General features: G+C 39.9%; 1 protein-coding gene across 1 annotated transcript in view; it reads left to right on the forward strand.

Annotated features, from left to right (window-relative positions):
* The window catches only part of COL28A1 (collagen type XXVIII alpha 1 chain), a 164,083-nt gene that overhangs the window by 131,422 nt on the left and 10,673 nt on the right, over positions 1 to 21,988 (forward strand). The window contains exons 28-33 of the mRNA XM_054496646.2: positions 7,547 to 7,615; positions 8,299 to 8,379; positions 8,469 to 8,504; positions 13,679 to 13,715; positions 15,314 to 15,862; positions 17,987 to 18,144. Coding sequence (XP_054352621.1) covers positions 7,547 to 7,615; positions 8,299 to 8,379; positions 8,469 to 8,504; positions 13,679 to 13,715; positions 15,314 to 15,862; positions 17,987 to 18,144 — 930 coding nt within the window. The remainder of the gene's footprint in view (positions 1 to 7,546; positions 7,616 to 8,298; positions 8,380 to 8,468; positions 8,505 to 13,678; positions 13,716 to 15,313; positions 15,863 to 17,986; positions 18,145 to 21,988) is intronic.

The following is a 21,988-nucleotide window of genomic DNA, read 5'->3' on the forward strand; positions in this document are numbered from 1 at the left end:
ATTACCTTAAATGGCAAAAGGAATCCTGAGATGGGGAGATTACCCTGGATTATCTGGGTGGGCCTTGAATATAAGGCCTGAATGTCCTTTATAAGAGGGAGGCAAAAGGAGAAGAGACTATGAAAGATGCATCGTGATGATGGAAACAGACTGGAGTGCAGGAAGATGGAGGAAAACTGTTGAATACAGGTGGCCACCAGCAGCTGAAAAAATTAAGGAAATAGATTCTCTTCTTACAGCCTCTAGAGGAAACCAGCCCTGTTGACACCTTGACTGTAGCCCAGTGAAACTGATTTCAGACTTCTGACTTCCAGAACTGTAAGAGAATACCACTAAATTCATGGCAATTCATTACAACAGCAATAGAAAACAGATACAGCCGTCAGTATTAATGTCAGCAGCATCTTGGTCCAGCACAGGGACATTTCCATGGGAGCTGTTCTGGAAACCCTTGCTATACATGGCTGACAGTGCTTAGGTTATTAACAAAAGCCCTGCGTTGAGGGCCATGGAGAGAGGGGAAGAGGTACAAATGGTGCAGGTTTTAAACTGTTTTTAGGAACAGACTCAAAATCAGTCCCTGAATCTATAAAGGGTCAACTATTTCTCTGCCTTTCACCAGACACAATGAAACTAGATCACCATTTGAATGAAAATCAAATATATGAAGCCATGTTTTCGTTCCATTAAGCCCATCAGGATTGTATTCTGGCCAGGCCTACACTTCAACAAATGGCTTCCCTGATAACAAGTAACTTACTCATTGATTCTGTTCCAACCAAATAGGGTGCTTTATTGAACAAGCATTAGGCTGTCTTAGTCCCCATTAGAGAATGTTAATGTATCTATATGGGACATTAAGTTAGAGGGATTGAATTGCACAAAGGAAAAGGATTTTAAGAAACTGGAAGCTGCTGATTATCAAGTTAGAGAAGGGGAAACTGCCTGGCTTCTGCTCTACACCAAGATAGTATTAGGGAATGAAAACCAGCAAAGCCTTTGTTCGAAGGGACTGTCAGCTTTGCATTTGAGTGAAAGTATTAGTGAAGCCTTGGTTTTATCATGTATATACTTGCTCCCAGGGTTGTCACAAAAATTAAAAGAGTATATGAGCTCAATTCTTTGCACATGGGCACACAATAAATGGCAGTTGCTGGTTACAGTAGGAGAATTAGGATCAGAACTACAGGGAGAAGGAGATCAATACCCAAATGGCAGGCCACTGGGTTGCTCTAGGGGGTCTCTGGATAAGGTCCTTCTATCAATATGTACAATTTTATGTACTAGAAAGGCTAAGGAGAAGTACATTTACCTTCTCAAGTGAATTAGCTGTACTCACAAAGCAGAAAATGATCCCTTTCAAAACAAAGGTAGTTCCTGGATTCCAGGCCAAATACTTGTTGACTATTCAGGTAGATCACTGCATCTCGTTAACTGTTATTAACCCACTAAGTCAACATCTTAATCCTGGCTTTTTTATTTGACCTAGCAGAAGGCTTTCACACCCCACTTTCAAAATGTTAATTCTATAAATGTTAATATTACCACATTTGCTGTATCAAACACTTTGCATATATATATATATATATTTATATGTATGTGTCATATTATTTTTCTGAAACACTTGAGAGTAAAATTCAGATTTGGTACCCATTTACCCCTAATACATCAGTATTTTTGCTACAAACAAGCACATTCTTTTATATAACACAGTACAATAATAAACATCAGAAAATTATTGACACAATACTATTTAATCTATAGAACTCGTTTAAATTTTGCCAAGTGTTCATCTAATTCTTTTTAACTTTTTAAAGTATTGTTTTATTCTTTAGTAAAGGATTATTTATATGCAGTAAAATTTACCCTTTTTAGTATGCAGTTTTTATGTGTTCCAGCAAACCCATATGAGGAGGCCTCTAATGGTCTGGGCATGGTTTCCTGACCCTCCCCAAGTAGTAGGGCATCTCTAAAGATCTGGGCCCAGGATTCATTCTTGCAAGGTTTATTCTGTTTCCTTCAAAAGGAAACAGAATGTGGTCTGAAAATTCATATGGTCCCCACATTCGTATGTTGAAATTTTAACCCCAAAGTCGATGGTGTTACGAAGTGGGGCCTTGTGGTGGTGATAGGTCACCTCTGCCCTCAGGAATGGTATTAGCACCCTTATAAAGGAGGCCCCAGGGAGCTGTCTTGCCCCTTCCACCATGTGAGAACACGGCAAGAAGGTGCCACCTATGAACCAGGAAATGGACCCTCACCAGACACTGAATTTGCCAATTCCTTGATCGTGGGCTTTCTAGCCTCCAGAACTGTGAGAAATAATCTGCTGTTGTTTATAAGCCACCCAGACTATGGTATTTTGTTATAGCAGCACAAACAGACTGAGACCTGTGGGACTGCTGCTTCCCTTCCCAGGCTGGCACCACAAGGGAAACCTACTCCTGACCCTAGTCCAGGCCCCAGTCTTTCTCTTGAGCACCGGCAAAGTCCCTGAGAAGAGTCTGTGAGTAGCTGTGATTTTCCCTTGTGCCTGCAGCTCCCAGGGGTCCTATCCCCTCCTGCTATCCCACACTCAGCCTTTAGCAACCTGTTACAAATTTTAGCTAAATTCTTACCAGCTTGTATAATATGTGGCACCTCCACCAGGTAGGTGAATATCCAAGCCTGTGTCTCCTTGAAGGATCTTGACTTTCCTTACATGCTGAATTGGCTGGTTGCCCTGCAACCACAGCTCTATGATTGATTCATGAAAAGCTGTGACTTCACAGATTAATTCTCATTTTTTGTTGTTGGGGCTTTAAGAATGAGAGTAGCATTTTTTCCACTTTTCTACACACTGGCAGAAGCCAGATGTCCATTTTACATTTTATGATCATCTATAAATTTGATTTTTTTCTTACCACACCTTACTGAGAAAACATTTCAAAAGAAAAATCATTGTTTCCTGACGTATCAGTAATGCAAAAATAAATCAATGGAAACATTCAGGTAGATGTGCATTATTCTTAGAAATTTCTCTCCCAGAGAACAAGCAGTCATCTGAAAAATGAAAATGATCACATCTTTATCAGGACACATCTAATGTGGTGATATAGTGATTAACCACGGTTTGAAATTTAGATTTAATTATAGCTTCCAATAAAAAGGTTGTTTCCTGCAGTTGCTTCTGACCCACACTCAAATCATTGTTTATCATTTTCCTGAGACTTATACATTTAAAAGTCTGATTGGATAGCATTCACCTCTGCCGAGATCAGACATGGATTTACTTGCTAAAGGCTTTTAGCTAGATAGTCTACTCTGAAAGTTATAGGAAGCCTTTAAGTATTTTGAAGGGAAACTAGCGATTAAAAAGAAAATGAATTGCCTTTATTATAGGGAAATCTAGCTGCCTGGAGTATCTATAGTGTTAACAGTTATATAGAAAATATTTATATTGTGAAGTAATGCAAAACAAATTCCTGAACATTACCCTAACAAGATAATTTGCTACTCTAATGTTTTTTCCCTCAGGGCATGTGTCCCCTTACAACAATAGGTTTTAGCTATATTAGGAAATTGTGTCATTTCTTAAAGGCAGCTGGTTAGTCATGAACATTTATTGGACATCTTCTGTATTAGCTACTGGAGGAATCTGAAATATTGTAAAAGAAATAATTATTCTGAGTAATTGTCAGAAAGGTATGGCATTCTTTCTGGATTCACTTTGTCTAAACGTATAACTCCCAGTGATAATTCACCATCACACCACAGTCTCAGCTCCTCTGTTTATCACACTCTTCTGTCCTTTCAGGTTGAGACAAAGCCAACCATAGATTTCCTCTTAGTGTTCTCCCATGAGCCTTTAGTCTGTCTTATCCCTGGCCAACTGTACCCCCTAACTTAGGTACAGCGGTCTGACGCATCTCCCCTGCAACCCAAACCTTCTACCAGGTACCTCACTGAATGAAAATGTCCTCATTCACCTCCACAAAAAATCTGAGAAAACGAATTTATACAAAAGTGTAATTTACCAAGACATCTTTCTTAAGAGGATATCTTTCCTATAATATTTGTGTTTGTTTTCCTTTTGATTTGAACAGAAGAAGATGGTATAACCTCAGGCAGGTAGCTGCCTGCAGTCCTGCATATCACTCTGGGGGCTGGCTGCTAGTCTGTATGTAGGCAGACCCTACTAACCTTCATGTTCAGAAGCAGGCCGCAGATCCACTCCTATTAGAGCATGTTTTGCAGTGAGCATAATGAGGTTGTTCTGTGTTATCTACACATTCCCACCTGTTCATCTTCATGACACCTATGTTGGGAGTGCCATCTTTGGAAACAGGACAAATTTTTCTCCTCTCCTGTTTTTGATTGAATTTTCATCTTGGAATGCCAGTGTCGGTTTAATGTTTAGGGCTTATTTAACTGGCACAAATTCCTATCCAGGGTTCTGGGGCTCCCGGTGATATCAAGTTTCCTGGTGGGAAAAGATTACAGTAGTCCCTCCTTATCTGCAGGAGATATGTTCCAATATTCCCAGTGGGTGCTCGAAACCTTGGATACTACCAAACCCTAAATATGCTATGTTTTTTCTATATACACATACCTATAATAAGGTCTAATTTAAAATTAGGCACAGTAGGAGATTAACAAGCACATAATAAAATAGAACAACTATAAGCAATATACTGTCATCAAAGTTATGTGAATGTGGTCTCTCTCAAAATATCTTATTATACTATACTCACTTATTTTCCAATCACAGTTGACTGTGGGTAAGTGAAACCACGGAAAGTGAAAGTACAGATACAGGGGGACTACTGTATTCTATCCTGACTTTAAACTGAATAAAGAAGACCAATCATCCCTACTTGTTCCCTCTAAGCAACTAACAGAGGAAGAACTCCTCTTCGGGGTGAGCCTCCTTAGGTGGGCCCAAGACATTGTAGTGCAACACTGCATACCCATTCCCAGTGGGCCCAGTATGTTACTGTGCTGGGCTTGGCTCAAGAGATACCAAAGTGAAAAAACATTCAGTGAATTAAGTTCTCTGTAGTCTCACCACTGTAAAGAACTTATTTTAAGTCCTCTGGTGTTGAATTGGGGAGGCAATACCATAACCCCATACCTACAACCAGTTTAGAAACACACGTAAGAGAATAAAAAGAACCTTAGAGTTCAGTCAAGCCAATGTGCTGTGAGAGGTTAGGGATGGGTGTGTGAAGAATTGAGCCCTTTAGTTCAACTTCAGAGAATCTGTACTGTGTTCATTTTATTTTGTACCATTTTATATAATATTTGTTTAGATGTAAGAGTTTCCTCCTAGGAATGTATACAAGTGTGCAAAGGCATATAAAAGGATATTCTTAAAATATTATTTTTAATACAGAAATATTGGAAATAACCTAAATGTACATCAAAAGGCTAATGGATAAGTTGTATTCAGTTATTTAATGAAACACTGTATAGCAGAGAGAAGATCAACAAATTAGAACCTCATATATATATATACACACACAAAAATTTCAAATAGATAATATTGAGGTTTTTTTAAAAAAATTGGATGCATAAATATATCATTTATTGGAAATTTAAAATATTAAAAATATCAGCCAGGTGCGGTGGCTCATGCCTGTAATTCCAGCACTTTAGGAGGCCGAGGCAGGTGGATCACCTAAGGTCAGGAGTTTGAGACCAGACTGGCCAACATGGTGAAACCCTGTCTCTACTAAAAATACAAAAATTAGCCGGGCATGGTGGCACGCACCTGTAATCCCAGCTGCTCAGGAGGCTGAGGCAGGAGAATCGCTTGAACTTGAGAGGTGGGGACTGCAATGAGCTGAGACCACACCACTGCACTCCAGCCTGGGTGACAGAGTGAGACTCTGTGTCAAAAAAAAAAACCAAAAAACAAACAACAAAAAAAGATGTATTATTTTGAAATGTAGTTAAAGCATTAAAACATGGATACAAATGATAAATATGAATTTCAGGTAGAGATTTTCTCTCTCAGGGAAATAGGATTGGGGATGAGTACCTAAGAGGTTTGAATTGTATCTGTTTTATTTTTTAACGTGGTAGATAGGTGTTTACTTTATTCTATATGATTTTTGTTTTGAAATATTTAATTATAACAATTTAAAAGAGAATGGGCCCTTTTGATTTGAAAAAGCTTGACAGCCAATGAACAAGGTAAAGGAGGCTTAGGGATGTTGAGATGCCCAAAGTTGTAATGGTCTCCAAGCAAACCTCTGTGGCCCCTTCCAGGAGTGCCTCATAAATCCCATCATGCCTCCTGGAGTAGTGGCTCTCAAGCTTTAGTAAACTTATGACAAAATGCATATTTTGCCTTTACCTTCACTTGTGATTCTCATTTAGATGGTTTGAGGTTGGGCCTGGGAGATGCAATTTTTATCAAGCATGCCAATGATCTTGGTGGGGATGATCAGGATAGTTTTGAAAACCACAGATCAATCCCGAGGAGCCCATGGTCCTTCAAGCCTTTGCCAGAGACTCATCACTAATAATTATCCAGAGTAAAATAGGGATTGAGTATAGGATCCAAGGAGCATTAGAACTATGACTTTCTATACTTGCTAGTGATTGTTTCTGTTTCATGCTCAACACCGTGAAACCCCTTGGAACCTGTGTGGTTTTGGTGGGGCAAGAAATAATGTTAAAATGTGATGGAGAAATCTGGAAACAAGTCCTGAATGTTGCTACAAATTGAGAGATGGAACCAACAGTGTAAGGGGAATTACATAAACAATAACTTGGCATTAATTGTGGATGGATGCTGTTATATACTCTTTTCCCCGTACTAAAATGACATTTTTTTCTTTTCTTTCTTTTTTTTTTTTTTTGAGATGGAGTTTCACTCTTGTTGCCCAGGCTGGAGTGCAGTGATGCAATCTCAGCTCATTGCAACCTCTGCCTTCTGGGTTCAAGCGATTCTCTTGTCTCAGCCTCCTGCGTAGCTGGGACTACAGGTGCGCACCACCATGCCCAGCTAATTTTTGTGTTTTCAGTAGAGACAGGATTTTGCCATGTTGGCCAGGCTGGTCTCAAACTCCTGACCTCAGGTGATCCACCTGCCTCGGCCTCCCAAAGTGCTGGGATTACAGGCATGAGCCACCGCGCCCAGCTAATAACGTGTGTTTTTTTAACATACCAGAAAACATGGAAAAATGTAAAGAAGATGAAACCCACCTTTACTACCATAGCTGAAATAGCAGCTATCTGTTACGTGTGAACTGGTTGATGTGTTCATAGCTTGAAATTAGCCACAGTGAAAGTATTTACACCACAGAAATAGGCAAATGGCATAAATCAGAGCCCTCACTCCTATCCTAGTCTTAGTTGTTAAACACTTACTAGCAAACCATTAGCCATACACATACATGTATGTATTTATATATATATATTTATATATATATATTTCCCCCCAATATTTAGATAATACTATAACGCAGTTTTAAACCGTAAGTGTGTTTTTGACTCAAAGAATATCCAAGCTATCCTGGGAAATTAATAGAACATCTCTTTCTCATATCCTATGTAGGGGGAACAAGGACCACAAGGCTTCCCAGGCCCAAAGGGCACAATGGGCCATGGTCTCCCAGGCCAGAAGGTAAGTGTCTCAGGATCTTAGAGAAATGCTTAGGCTTAGGATCTCAATAGCTTAACTTTAACTTTGGAAGAACTCTCATATATGTGTCATGCTTCCCCTTACAACTCTCAGAAGAAAAACAATCCACTCGAAATAAAATCCTTGTGCATTGCCTTTTCTGCCTGTAAATAGGTTCACTTTATAAAATGTCCTTTTCTTTGAGAGGTTGAGGCAGGGGGATTGCTTGAGGCCAGGAGTTCAAGACCAGCTTGAGCAATATAGTGAGATCCCATCTCTATGTTTAAAAAAAATCTCATTTTCTTTATTCTCAGAAGATAACTAATAAAGGATTTATTAGTTATCTTACAACATACTTACAACATACCATGTAGGAGACACCAGATAACTCAGGTACCCAGTAAATTGTGTAATAGTTGTATGTCCTGAAAGGTGAGCTGATTAGATGGTATTATATCTCAAGGTCTCTTCACTCTGAGACCTCTGGATCATCATGAATTAGATTATGGTATCTGATGGGATGTAAATAAGTTACCCCCAATTTTTTTTCAAATACTGCATTTGTATAAACAAGAACTGAAGGTCTTCAAGAGATGCCAGTTGCAGATAAACCAAATTATAGAGCTTTTCTTATCTGGCTTTTAGATTCACATTCTGAACCTATCATTTTACCCTATTGTGTAAAGGGAGAGCACGGAGAACGGGGCGATGTGGGAAAGAAAGGTGATAAAGGAGAAATTGGAGAGCCTGGATCTCCAGGAAAACAGGCAAGAAGTAGTTTTTAATGTCTCACTGTGATTTTATACTCTAACTGGTTCCAACCTATATTGACTTTTACTCTTCTTCCGCTAAGTAGGGTTTACAAGGACCCAAAGGAGACCTAGGACTTACAGTGAGTATCCATTCTAGAGGGTAATTGAGGGTTTTGTGCTTGCAAAATTGTTGCATTCATGCTTTAGCTTTAGAATTATGAATTTTTTGGATGCAGAATCCCAGTTTCTATTTAAATGAGAGCAACTACTACCAGCCCAGTGTTGACTTAGATGTATGAGGTACTTGAATCTGACTATGAGGGGAGAAATAAAACCTTGACCTGCCTTATGGTGGGTGTGTGTGACTACTCCACTCGGATCCTTGGTAGAAATGATCACACTGCTGTTACTGGCCAACAAGGAGGTGAGCTGTTTCAAAAAAGCCAGATTACCAAATGACTTTAATTTATGTGGTTCATCTCATTTTAGAATGAGGACTCTTTTTTCCTGAACTAGTTCCTTTAGAAGTGCTCTGAGGAGAGCAGCAATCACAAAATTGGGATTATAGTTATATATTGATTCAATTATTCAATAAGTATTTTTTGAGCATCTATAAACATTTCCCTGTTCTTCTCCCCACACCATTAAGAACAGAAAACTGACTCTTTAAAGTCTCATTAGTGGAAGGCAAAGTCTCATTCTTCCTTTCTGCTTTGAAGGCAATCCATCTTCTGGGGTTGAGGAAAATCAAAGACCTTTTCCTTTTTTCCTGTTGGACTTTTCCAGGGTTGTGGTCTAGCAGGGCTGATTTGATGTACTGTATTAGGAACATCCAAGTGTGAGGGAGTGGCTGTTCAGGTGGTGACGGCAAGAGCTGAGAGCTGGGCATGTGACCAACAGAACTGCACATGTGTTCTGCGAGCTGTCTGCCTTTTTCTCTTTGTTGTTCCCCACCACAAGTCAGACCCCCAAAGATGCCCATAGTAGATGAAGTAGCTACATATGCACAATTTCTCCCCAAAAGTAGCAGGGGAGAGTGTATGTAAATGAGCAGAGGAACGTTCCCTGTAGGTTTATACCTGCCCTACTGTCCCAACATGGGGAGAGGGACTGGTTTCCTTTCTCCATTCATTTATTTATTCATTCATTTCACCAACCTTTATTGGATGTATCCAGTAAACCTTACTCTGGATCAGGCTCCAAAATAGGCACTGGGGAAATAGTGGAGAGTGAGGCTACTTCTTGGAACTGAGAGAGCTCACAGCCTGGTGGAGAGAAAGACAACAAAGATGTTCACCTACAGAGTGATAAATGCTATGATAGAAGATGTGGTCTGGGGGTCCAGAGCAGACAAGATGGTGTATGATGGTGTTTGAGGGCAGGATAGGCTTTATCTCTGGAGTGGAAGCTTTTCAACCAAGAGGCAGAGACCTTAGAAGTAGGGACATCATTCTGCTGACTTTGGTTTTCTAGATTCTGGAGAAAGAGACTAGCAAGACGAGAAGAGTGAAGGAAAAGAGAATTTGCATTAAGTGAGAATTTAGTGTGTGACAGGCTCTGTGTTAGGCTCCTGTACATCACTACATGTTAGGCTCCTTACCTAGTACTGCAGGGTGTTTTAGAGGCCCCTGCTCTAGAACCCTCATCCTTCTCCGGCTGCACTCCTTCCTCCAGGTGAGAAGTCCTTGGGGCCAAAGGGCATGCACATATATCCCTCTATGCCACACTCTGGATGCATGCAATTCCAGAATTCTCAGTTGAAATGGCCACAGGTTTGGAGAGCTGAAGCACTGGCCTGGATGCATGCGCCCAGCCAAGAAGTGGCCAAACAGCAGGTGGTTTCAGGGGATTTGGACAGAGCTTGGAAATGAGGACTGGTTCACGGCATGAATGCTGGCCAAACCCCCATGCAGTATAGGACTAGTGGGTTGTGGTACAAGAAGACGGTGATAGGCTGATGGCCATAACCTTCTCTTACCTAAGATCCCACCTTTAATCTGCATGACAGCTCCATGAGGTAGACAGTGTCTCCACATCAAATGGAGACACACAAGTCAGGTTGGACCTTACGCCCAAAGTCATCTAGCTGGCACGTAGCAGAGCCCTTATAGCCAGAGGTGGCCTGTCTGATACCATTCAGGCTGCTCCAACATGAAAGCTGTTCTCAGAAGTCCTCTTTCCTCTCCCGCTCTCATCCTTTCTGTGATCGAATGTATCCCCCAATAGCTATCAATTGTGCAGATTCATTTCAGACTAACAAACTCCTCTTTTAAGAGGCAAATGCCATTGATGGCATTAAATGTTTTAATACATCTCATAAAATTATTTTAAAAGTCTCTGTTTCTCTACCTGTCACTTCGGTGTTAGCATTTCCCAGTGTCTGGCACCAGTCTTCCCTGTCTTCAAACTCTCAGGGAATGCAGCCACTAAAGGCAGGGGGACATATAGTTTGAAAAGGCTAATTCAATAGTACAGTGAAAGCATATAGTTGAATGAAAAAATAGTGTTTTTATTTTAAGCAGAAAGAATGTATTTATCAAATGTGGGGAAGGGGAAACACACTGGTTTCAAAAAGGCTGAGAAGCCCTGCTCTAGGCAACCTTATTTTTAGTCCCTGTTTTAACAGCCAACTGTACATTGGCATTTCTTAAATCTGCCTCCTGCTTGGATAATTCTCCCGAGCACCAGATCTTACATCCTTGGCTTCCCGTGGACATCTCTAGGTGGATGTCTTGTAGACGTATGAGACTCAGCCAGACTTAAGCTGGGCTCAGCCATCTTCGTAAGCTCCCGACCTGCCCCTATCCCACTCCTGCCTCTCTGAGTATGGCCCCACTGTCATTTGCCTCCTCTCAGACTCCTTCTTTCCCTCATCCTTTCTTCCAGTTATTCACCAAGCCCCTCATTCTTCCTCTGGAATGTCCCTCCAGGCCTGTCCTCCTCATCCATTACTACTACCACAGCCTTCTGATGTGTTTTTTTTTTTTTTTTTTTTTTTTTTTTTTGCCTGAATTATTTAGGAACCTCAAACCCCTCCACTGGCTGCTATGATCATCTCTCTTAAATAAAAGTTCCACCAGAGCTCTTCTCTGCCTAGGGATCATGTGAGTCCCACTGCCTAGGATAAAGTTCACGCTCTCCAACATGACACAAAGGTCTTCAAGAATCCATCTGTCTCCAACATTTCTTGTCATTGTTTCTGCTATGTGCCCTGATTCATAAGTTTATTCGAGTACTGTAATGTAGTATGCTCTGATAGAAGGCCGACCACCTTGCCTGAACGCTCCCCTTCCCTGTCCCAACCTGGTCAGAGTCTGCCTCCCTGGACCACAGTCCCATTCCCAGTTTCCTGCCCCAAGAATTCCCAGCAGATTGAGATGGTTCCTTGGCTCTTCATAGCACTTATGAAAGTCTTTGTCTGCTTCTTCCTAAACTGTGAATCCTTTGAGGGGTATAAATATGCCTTCATCATTGGCACCAAGTAGCCAAAGTAGTTATTCAGTGATTTTAGTGGAAGGAATGAACTCTTCCAGTCACTTAAATGAAAAGAACATGAAGAAAAAATTTATATATATGGTGACTTCAAGCATTTTAAACCTGATTATGCCACCAAATATGTTGCAAAATTAAAATCTAACCTTGATAATGCATTGCTCTTATAAGTGAATAAAAAGCAAATATTCCCATAGAAAAAGATAAGACAAAGAACATACACAGATATGCACAAGAGAATACAGCTTGGAAACATGCATATGAAAAGAAATGTAGCCTCATGAATAAGTTAATTAGTGTAATTTAAAACAATGAGAGATTTTGCTCTACCAATTGACAATGATGATATAATAATAGTAGCCAGTATTGTGTGGCTAAAATAAAACAGATTTTCTTATATACTGCTGTTGGAGGTGTCAGTTACCACAACTTTTCTAAAGTACAGTATGAGAGTGTGTATCACAGAGCCTTTAAGTGGCCACACATTCAATTTCAGTAATCAAGTTTTTCAGAATCCTTAATAATGTGGAAAATGAATTATAATATAGTATTAGGTGATAAATTATAACCATAAAACTTGGTGTATAGTATTTTCTCCATTTATAAAAAATTAAACATAAATATATAAATACATATATTTCCCCTTTCTAGATATACTTAATGTAAATATATAAATACATACATTTTACCTTTCTATACATGTTCTTGTTTCAGATTTTTTTAAATGCCTTTTTAAATGTGGAAAAGCATGACAAGGCCTAGAAAAAAAGAAGACTGTTGACTCTCGTTTTGTAGAATTGTATTATATAACTCAGCATTGCAGTAGATGTTCTTTTTAAATAGCCACTTAGAATCATTAGCTTTTACTTAGTTTACAGTTTAAAAAGTTAAATTAAAATACTATGAATATTCCCCATATATTCTGCTTTTAAGCCATGTTACAGGCTACGTCACCTCCACCTCGATTTGACATTATAGATTTGTTCTTAAAAATTTTACTTTTGCACCTGTTAAACTTTATTTTCTTAGATTGGGTCCACTGGTCCTTCCTGTTGAGATCTAGGCTTCTGTTAATCATCTCTTTTAGCTTCAAGTGTTTGACAAATGTAGAATCCTGCCTTCTCTAGTCTCATTGTAGTTACTTATAAACACACTGCACAGGGAAGGGCATTGGCAGCTTTATTTCTAGTATCCAGCTCATTTCAGGCCCTTCTGATGGAGCTCGTGGGCAGCAGGACAAGAAAAGGGCATTCAGGAACATGGGGAAATGTCACAGAAGAGCCAAAGTGAGAGTGTTAAGAAGCTGAAGAGAGGACTTGAAAAATCAGGAACTAGTACAGAAAAAGAAGAGAAAATACAGCATAAAATGAATTCTCTGTAGGCATTGGAGCTTGTCTTGGTTGCTCAGCACCTGTGGTTTAAATTGTATAACTGAATGTATATATAGCACCACAGCACTGTAGGTATGTTAAAAGTTGCCAGACCCTGTGCTAATGTGTGCATAACATTGATTAATCCATACCATAGCCCTGAGACACAGATACTGTTAGGGCACCAAATGCCCGAGGTCACACAGCTGATAAATGCTGCAGTTGCAATTTGAATTCCAAAAGTCTCAGCTGTTAAGTTTCACAGCTCAAACGCATTTTAGTTATGGTCTATTATAGTCAACTTTTGACTTCTGTGTTATTTATTTTATTTTCTGCAGTGGAAGGATTAAATCAAATGGTCCAATGCTGATTGTAATAAGATATCTTTTATGGCTATAGGAAAAATATTATAGTCATACATATAGTAATACATTTTTCTTTTTATCCCCTAGAAAGAAGAAATTATCAAACTTATTACAGAAATATGTGGTAAGATTTGGTCAAGAAAAAAACATCAGTTTGAAGTATCACCCCCACTATGTACTGTGCTGGTGAGAGAATGTGTTCGTCCAGATATATATTATATAGCTAGTGGGAAAATGTGAAGCTCATTTGAAAAGTCAATGGAAACTGAAAGGAAGCAGTAAGAGAGACTGTGGGAATCCTGATGTAAGAAAATAAAATCATCTTCCCAGGCACCTGTGAAGGTGCCAGCCTAGAGTATGTAGGCAGCCGGGCCTTTTGTTAGCACAATGCTCGTTTGTATTCAGTGACATTTACCTGAGCTGAGAAGAAAAATTCAACAAAGGAAATATGACTACAAGAGCCAAACTGGTATTTGAGTCCAGCCTAGCTGGTGATTAGAATGTCTGTGTTTTTCCTGAAGCCCTGAATTCTTTCTGAGTAGAGTTTTGAGTTGTACTCAGTCCCAAAGGTGGGAGGAGAGAGTCAGGTGTTCACCTTGCTTCACAACTACTAAATGCTTCCATGACTGAATGGTAGACTTAGAATTACCAGAAAGAGGAAGTAAAGAAAAGAAATTAGCCAAAAGACAAGAGACTAATGGAATAATGATGGGAGAATCTTCTGGGTTTAAAGTGGTCAGAGGCAGGCATATTGTCCTTCTATACAGAGAATCCCAGAGCCAGCTTATTCCCTAAAAGACTGCTGGGCCTGAGAAGCAGCCTGGGAGTCTCTCTAGTGAGAGACCAATCTAGACATGGCTTCTGGGTTCTAGAAGCCCTATAAAAATAGCACATGCTTTCCTGATGGTTTTCTGTGGCAGGCTTGTTGAACAACAGGAAGATATGAATAAAGAAACAGAATCCTGATAATTTATATTTCCTGATGACTCTAGCAACTGCTTTAAGTGGTTGTTTATCAACCTAAATGGAAGGTTTTTTTTTAATTGACTAGTGTTCTCGGGGATTACTCCCCTCAAAAGCCTTCATAGCATGGATGTACTGCTGGCCTCCTTGATAACATGAAAGCTGCCATAGTTGTCATTGTGGGTGATTGGAGACATAAACTAGAGTAGTTAGGGATAGCTGTTCCTGTGTACATTTAAGGTCCCAATCCTTCTACCACAATGACAATTTTTCATCCCATTGCTTCATCCATTGGCCAGCCTGGTGAGCAAATTTCAATTTTCATATAAGGCTATGGTTGAAGACTGAAATATCAGCTTTCAGATTCAGATTAAATACAATGGTGGGATGATAAAGAACAAATGTCAGATGGTGGTTACCTCTCTGGGAGAGGAAGAGGAATGTTATTGGGACAGCATGCACAGGGCATGCTAACTCTTTTAAAAATATTTTATTTTATAATCCCAGAAACGAGTACATAAGTATTTATTATTTTATCAACTACAGTGTTTTTCCATATATATATATATATATATATATATTTTAAAAGAGTCAAGTATAGAAACCAGAAGGGAGACAGCTGTCAGGTATTTTTACAATCACAGAAAAGGAAGAGAATAATTCAGGTCTCAGGTTCATCATTGCCTTTTTCTCCCCTCCCATCAACAATCTGATGTCAATCATTACCACAATTTTTCTGTCTCAACATTCATCTTTTAGGTTGTGGGCCCAAATGCAAAGAGACTCCACTAGAGCTGGTGTTTGTGATTGACAGCTCAGAAAGCGTGGGGCCAGAGAACTTCCAGATCATTAAAAATTTTGTGAAGACTATGACTGATCGGGTTGCTCTGGACCTTGCCACGGCCCGCATAGGCGTAATCAACTATAGCCATAAGGTGGAGAAGGTGGCTAATTTGAAGCAGTTCTCCAGCAAGGATGACTTCAAGTTGGCTGTGGACAACATGCAGTATCTGGGGGAAGGCACATACACAGCCACCGCTCTCCAAGCAGCCAACGACATGTTCGAAGATGCAAGGCCAGGTGTAAAAAAAGTGGCCTTGGTCATCACTGATGGGCAGACAGATTCTCGTGATAAAGAGAAACTGACAGAGGTGGTGAAGAATGCCAGTGACACCAATGTGGAGATATTTGTGATAGGGGTGGTGAAGAAAAATGATCCCAACTTTGAAATATTCCACAAAGAAATGAATCTAATTGCTACTGACCCAGAGCATGTTTACCAGTTTGATGATTTCTTTACCCTGCAAGGTAAGGAAGGCTATCTAGCCTAGGGGAAAGGCATTTATGTTGTTCCTGTAAGTACCAAATCCCTGGTTTGTCCTGACCAAATAGAAAAATCTGGAGGCTAATAAGGCTTATGCCAATATTAAATGGTAACACATAAACTCCAGAAGATTAAAAATGTTTAATATCATTCAGTTTGGAGGGTACAATCCCTTGTCTTTATTCAGGGTTAATAAATGCTGAGTTGGCCTTGGAGTTAACTAGAGTCCATGGTCAACAGACAGGAATGGAGAGAAAGAATAGGACTTGGGGATATTGCTAACATTGGTTAATGTTCAGAAAGTTACCTAACTAAAATAAGGGATTGGGCAAGCCAACAGCAAGGCAGAAAACAGTCAGAAAATAAAAATGAATTAAGAAGTACATGCTGAATGAAAAAAAAGTTATGGTCATCTAAAGAGATGAGAAATGCAAGTAACTGGGATGAATTAGAGGGCATGTTCTATTCTCTGTTTTTATGAAAGCAGATAATGATGAGTAAACAGGTTGATATCAGGAATTTATCTCAAAGAACAACCTTTTATTTATTTATTTATTTATTTATTTATTTATTTATTTATTTATTTAGAGATGGAGTCTCACTCTGTCGCCATGCTGGAGTGTTGTGGCGTGATCTCGGCTCACTGCAACCTCTGCCTCCCAGGTTCAAGTGATTCTCCTGCCTCAGCCTCCCGAGTAGCTGGGACTACAGGCACGCGCCACCACGCCCGGCTGGTTTTTTGTATTTTTAGGAGAGATGGGGTTTCACCGTGTTAACCAGGATGGTTTCGATCTCCTGACCTTGTGATCCACCTGCCTCGGCTTCCCAAAGTGCTGGGATTACAGGCATGAGCCACCGCGCCCGGCCAAAGAACAACCTTTTAAAATTCATTGTACAATGCCAGGCACAGTGGATCACCAGGTCAGAAGTTAGAGACCAGCCTGGCTGGCATGGTGAAACCTCATCTCTACTAAAAATACAAAAATTAGCTGGGCATGGTGGCGTGTGCCTGTAGTCCCAGCTACCGGTGAAGCTGAGGCAGGAGAATTGCTGGAACCCGGGAGGCAGAGGTTGCAGTGAGCCGAGATTGCGCCACTGTACTCCAGCCTGGGCGACAGAGCAAGACTCTGTCTCAAAAAATAAATAAAAAATAAATAAAATTTATTGTACAGCCAGTGCTAATCTGATGGGCTTCTCTATGCTGTTTATCCTTTCACATTAACTGATATTTACTAATGAGCCATCCTAGGACATTGATCTAATTTAAGCTATGATTAAATTATGGTCAGTATGACTTTATAATAAAATTTATCCCAATTCTTTGGAAACTGATTATTCATTCTGGCAGGCCTGTACCTGGCAAGTTTGTGAAGTAAGTGAAAGGCTTCAGTTTGGCTTCATCCTTCCTCCTTTACCCACCTGGGAGTGGAGTCTGATGTGGCTGGGCACAGCCCATCAGTGCCTCATGCCCTGCCTATTCCGTGTACCAGCACACTGGCCCTAAGGAAAGCATACCATTCTCAGAAACTTTCCATTTGCTAATTCTCACCTTCTCCAGAGCTTTCTAACCTGGGGTTCTACTTCATCAATACCCTGCTGGCTGACTGGTGGGTTTGTTTATCTGATATGTTCAATCTCACTGGGCTGTGAATATGTTAGAATAGCCAAAGACATTTCAGAGCCAACTTATATTTTAATCCTTGAAGAGCTTTATCATTCTATCTGGAGTTAGGAATTTGTTACAGCCTGTAAAGAATATTTTCAACTGGTTGGCCATTTGCTATCCTTAAAACCAGAGGTAGTTGCCAATTCAACTTATTATGGGTGAGGCTAGCTCTTGACAAGGAGTGATTCACGTTGAACAGAGACACTTTGGATGAACATATATTAAAGTCATTCTTTTGCCTCTTTGTGTCACATATATTAAATTATTTTAGATGACCTCTTACACAGGATGTAAAAGTGCTTTTATAAGTTCGTTAACTTAGCAGTTGATTTCAAGTAATGGGAAATTACATATTTTAAGGAGAGTGCAGATCTTTCTAAATGAGTTTTAAGTATTGTTTCATTGCTTCTACTATCTCTGTTTTCTACTTCTTTTTTAAAAGACACCCTGAAGCAGAAATTGTTTCAAAAAATTTGTGAGGATTTTGATTCCTATCTCGTTCAAATTTTTGGTTCATCATCACCTCAACCTGGATTTGGGATGTCAGGGGAAGAACTCAGTGAATCTACTCCAGAGCCTCAAAAAGAAATTTCTGAGTCAGTAAGTAACTGTCTCACTTACTTTGTGAGCTTAAAATGGGTATTCTCTCTGTTTCATATCAAAGATCATTCTGCCCTGCGTTGTCAAGAATCAGCTGAGGCACGTGTATTTTTAGGTCCTTGGCTCTAAATGTTAGTATCTTGACTCTAGATTTCCAGTTCTGAAATAGCATTAGGTTTTGTAGGGTATTTTTAAAAACTTACATATTTTATAAGTATTTATTAAATGTTGCTGATAATATTTTTATATTATACTCCTTATCACCATCAAAGTAACCATGTATGCTGAAACAGATTAGCACAACACTCTGAATTCACCTACTTGCCATGCTGTGCAGTGCCTTTCATACCAGGCCACAACTCTCCCTGTTCATCTGTGCATCTGGCTTCCCACTTTGTACCCTCTCATGTTTTTTCTAAATATGCATATGCCCAACTGGCCACTCTCCACACTCCAAGCCATGTGTTTGCTCATTTGGCTTCCACCTCCTGTGCTCTGAGTGAGGACTGTGAGGGAGGCTATATATGCATATGGTGCAAAGTAGGTGCTCTGTTTCAGAGCTTCTCAATCACATAGCATGTGAAGAACCACCTCCTGAATCAATTGAAACAAATGTGACCTCATTAGTTTCATAGCAAGCTTCTGGGAACTGACTTCAGCCAATCAGATTATGGACAAATATTAGTTTTTTTAAGGAGAAAATGGGGGAGCCTTTTATAGTTACTGATGAGTGCTATAGTGTCTTCTCCACCAAGTTGCAACTTGGGCAAGTCTAGACCAATTTCTATTAACCCCATGGACATCCTCTGGCAAGCAGGCACATAGCAGTCATGCCCCTGTTCTGTAAGCTCAGTAAAGTCCTTGCACTGCCCTTTTCTGAAGCCTTCATGTACATGAAAGAGTGATTATGAGCATGTGCAACAGTGTTCTAACATCAGGATTCAGCTAACAGTCTACTTAGACTAAGGACCTAAGGAACATTCGAATCAGTAGTTGGACTCAGGGCCATTCAGGAATCAGGCCTAGGATACCATTCCTAAGGGCACAGACTATAGAACTCACTAGATTCTCGTATCCTGTTCACGAAAGGGCAGAAAGGCCTCTAACATATTTCTATTTGATTAAATAGTAACCAACTGCAAAATAGGTAATTCCAGTCAGGGCAATAGATTCTACTAAATTGCAGACTGAAATTAACAAAAACATTTATACTCCATGGTCTATACCAGGTGTCAGCAAACTCTGTAAAGGGCCATATACTGAATAGTTTTGGATTTTCAGGTAATTTGATTTCTGTTCCAGTTACTCAACTCTGCCTTTGAAGTAGAAACATAGCCATAGATAATACTTAAATGAATGAGTACGAATAAGTTCTGATGAAACTTATTCACAAGAACAGATAGTGACTCAGATTTGGCCCACAGTGGTTTGCCAACCCTGTTCTATATTGTGCATTTTAAAGTAAATTCCAGACAATAATGGACACAGTCTATCTCCTCCTGCGCATGGACCACTACTGGGGCCTCTTCTGTTTGTGTGACTTACCACTTTGTCCCTCTCCTAGTCAATCGACCTCCCTTTCTAAAGCCTTCCTAAACAAGAGCAAGCTCAGGTTTTATCCAGGAATTGATGCTTAAACTGAGCCCTCCTTATAATCACTGAATCACATTTTTTGCTATATTAATACCAATGAATTCCAATAGCATGTATTGATTATTAACTGCTGTGATAGATGATGTGGCTCTTAAGACATGGCTCCTGCCTGAGAGAAGCTCACATTCTTTCAGGGAGATAGGTAAGTACAAGATGCATTACGAATTTTAGCCAGAGCTGTGAAGGAAGCACAGAGATGATGCAATTAATTTCAGGAAAGAGTAATGGGAAAGTGTCTTAGTCTGTTGGGGCTGCCATAACAAAAATACCATAGACTGAGTGGCTTAAACAACAAACATTTATTTTTCACAGTTCTGGAGGTTGGGAAGTCTAAAATCTGGTGTTTGGTGAGGGCTTGCTTTCTGGCTTGTGAACAGCCACCTTCTCGTTATGTCTTCACATGGCTGAGAGACAGCTCATCTCTCATATCACTTCTTATAAGGGCATTGATCCCATTCATAAAGGCTCCACCCTCATGACCTAATCACCTCCCAAAGTCCCCACCTTCAAATACCATCACACTGGGGATTCAGGTTTCAATGTATGATTTTTGGAGGGACATAAACATTTAGTTCATAACATAAGGCATCACAGAGGTGACAGTGAGTCAAGTTTTAAGAATAACTAGGAGTTTTTCAAGAGAAGAGCAGGGGGAAGGGTATTCCTAGCAAAAACAAAAACAAACAAACAAAAAAACGGTAGGCAAAGGGAGACTTTAAAGTGCCATGGCATTTCAAGAAAGTTGAACAAATTCAGTCTAATTGTAGCCTAGGGTGTGGGTGGCAGAGTGATGAGAGTTAAAGCTGGACAGGTAATTTAAGGACTAATTATAAATATCTTAATGTATTAAGGCAAGGAGCTTGAACTTCATCTATAGGCCAGGCAGGCAGAGACAGACGAGGAGTTTTAAAAGCAAGAGTCATGTAGTCATATTTGGTTCACAGAAAGAATAACCCTGATTGCTGTGTGAAACATACGTAGGAGGAGGAGGTGAGACTGGAGGCTGAGATATGAGGCATGATAGTCCAGGAAAATGATAATGAGGCCCTGAAAGAAGGCAGGGGCAGTGGGAATAAAAAGGAGGCACAGATAGAAAAGCCATTTCTAAGGTAGAATTAACAAGATATAGTGATTGAAAGGATTGGAGGTGAGAGAGAGGGAGGGGTTTGGGTAGGACTACTGGGTTTCTAGCATGGAGATAAGATGGATTGAAGCACTATATACTGAGATGGAGAATATAAAAGGCAGGGTGGTTTTTTTTTTTAAAGGAAAATAGTGAGTTTAGTTTGCACCATGTAAAGTGGAGGTGCCTGAGGGACATCCAAGGCAGTTATGACACATAATGAGGAAAAGTAAGAACAGATGCCTCTGTATCACGTCCGAGGAAGCCCGATGGCCTTGAGAGACAAATGACATTAACAGACTAGGACATATGAAGCTTTCTAGTAGCTGGGGAGGGGAGGACATAAGAAAAATACAACCAAAATACTCTGGATTTATAACACCAAGAGCCACATGAAGGGAAACTGAACATCAGCTAGGTCTCTCTAGGGGAACTTTAACCCAGATAGTGGGACCTTGCAATGAACTTGACCTTCTCGGATAGCGCCTCTTGTCTCTAGGCTTTCTCATTCTGGCTCTTTTTAAAGAAGCACCAATGCAAAACTGAATTTTTAAACAATTATTTCCTTATAGATATTTAGTTTGAACAAACGTGCATTTATATTCACATTTAAATCTTTGACATACAGTCATGCATCGTTTAATGACAGGGACACTTTCTGAGAAACGTTTCACTAGGCAATTTTGTTTTTGTGTGAACATCATAGAGTGTACTCACACAAATCTGGATAGTATAGCCTACTACACACCTGGGCTAAATAGTTTAGCCTATTGCTTCTAGGCTACAAACCTGCACAGCATATCACTGTACTACTGTAGGTAATTGTAACACAATGGTAAGTATTTATATATATGAGCATATCTAACCATAGAAAAGGGTAAAAATACAGCATTATAATTGGATGGGACCACTGTCGTGTATGTGGTGTGGTTGACCAAAACGTCATTATGCAGCACTTGACTGCACACACACGCACGTACATACACACACACATAGTATACACATACACACATACAAAAACATATTTATGCCTCTGTGCATGCACAGCCACCTTTAATAAGTATAATT

This window comes from Pongo pygmaeus, chromosome 6 (genome assembly GCF_028885625.2).
Source record: "Pongo pygmaeus isolate AG05252 chromosome 6, NHGRI_mPonPyg2-v2.0_pri, whole genome shotgun sequence".
Taxonomy (NCBI): domain Eukaryota; kingdom Metazoa; phylum Chordata; class Mammalia; order Primates; family Hominidae; genus Pongo; species Pongo pygmaeus.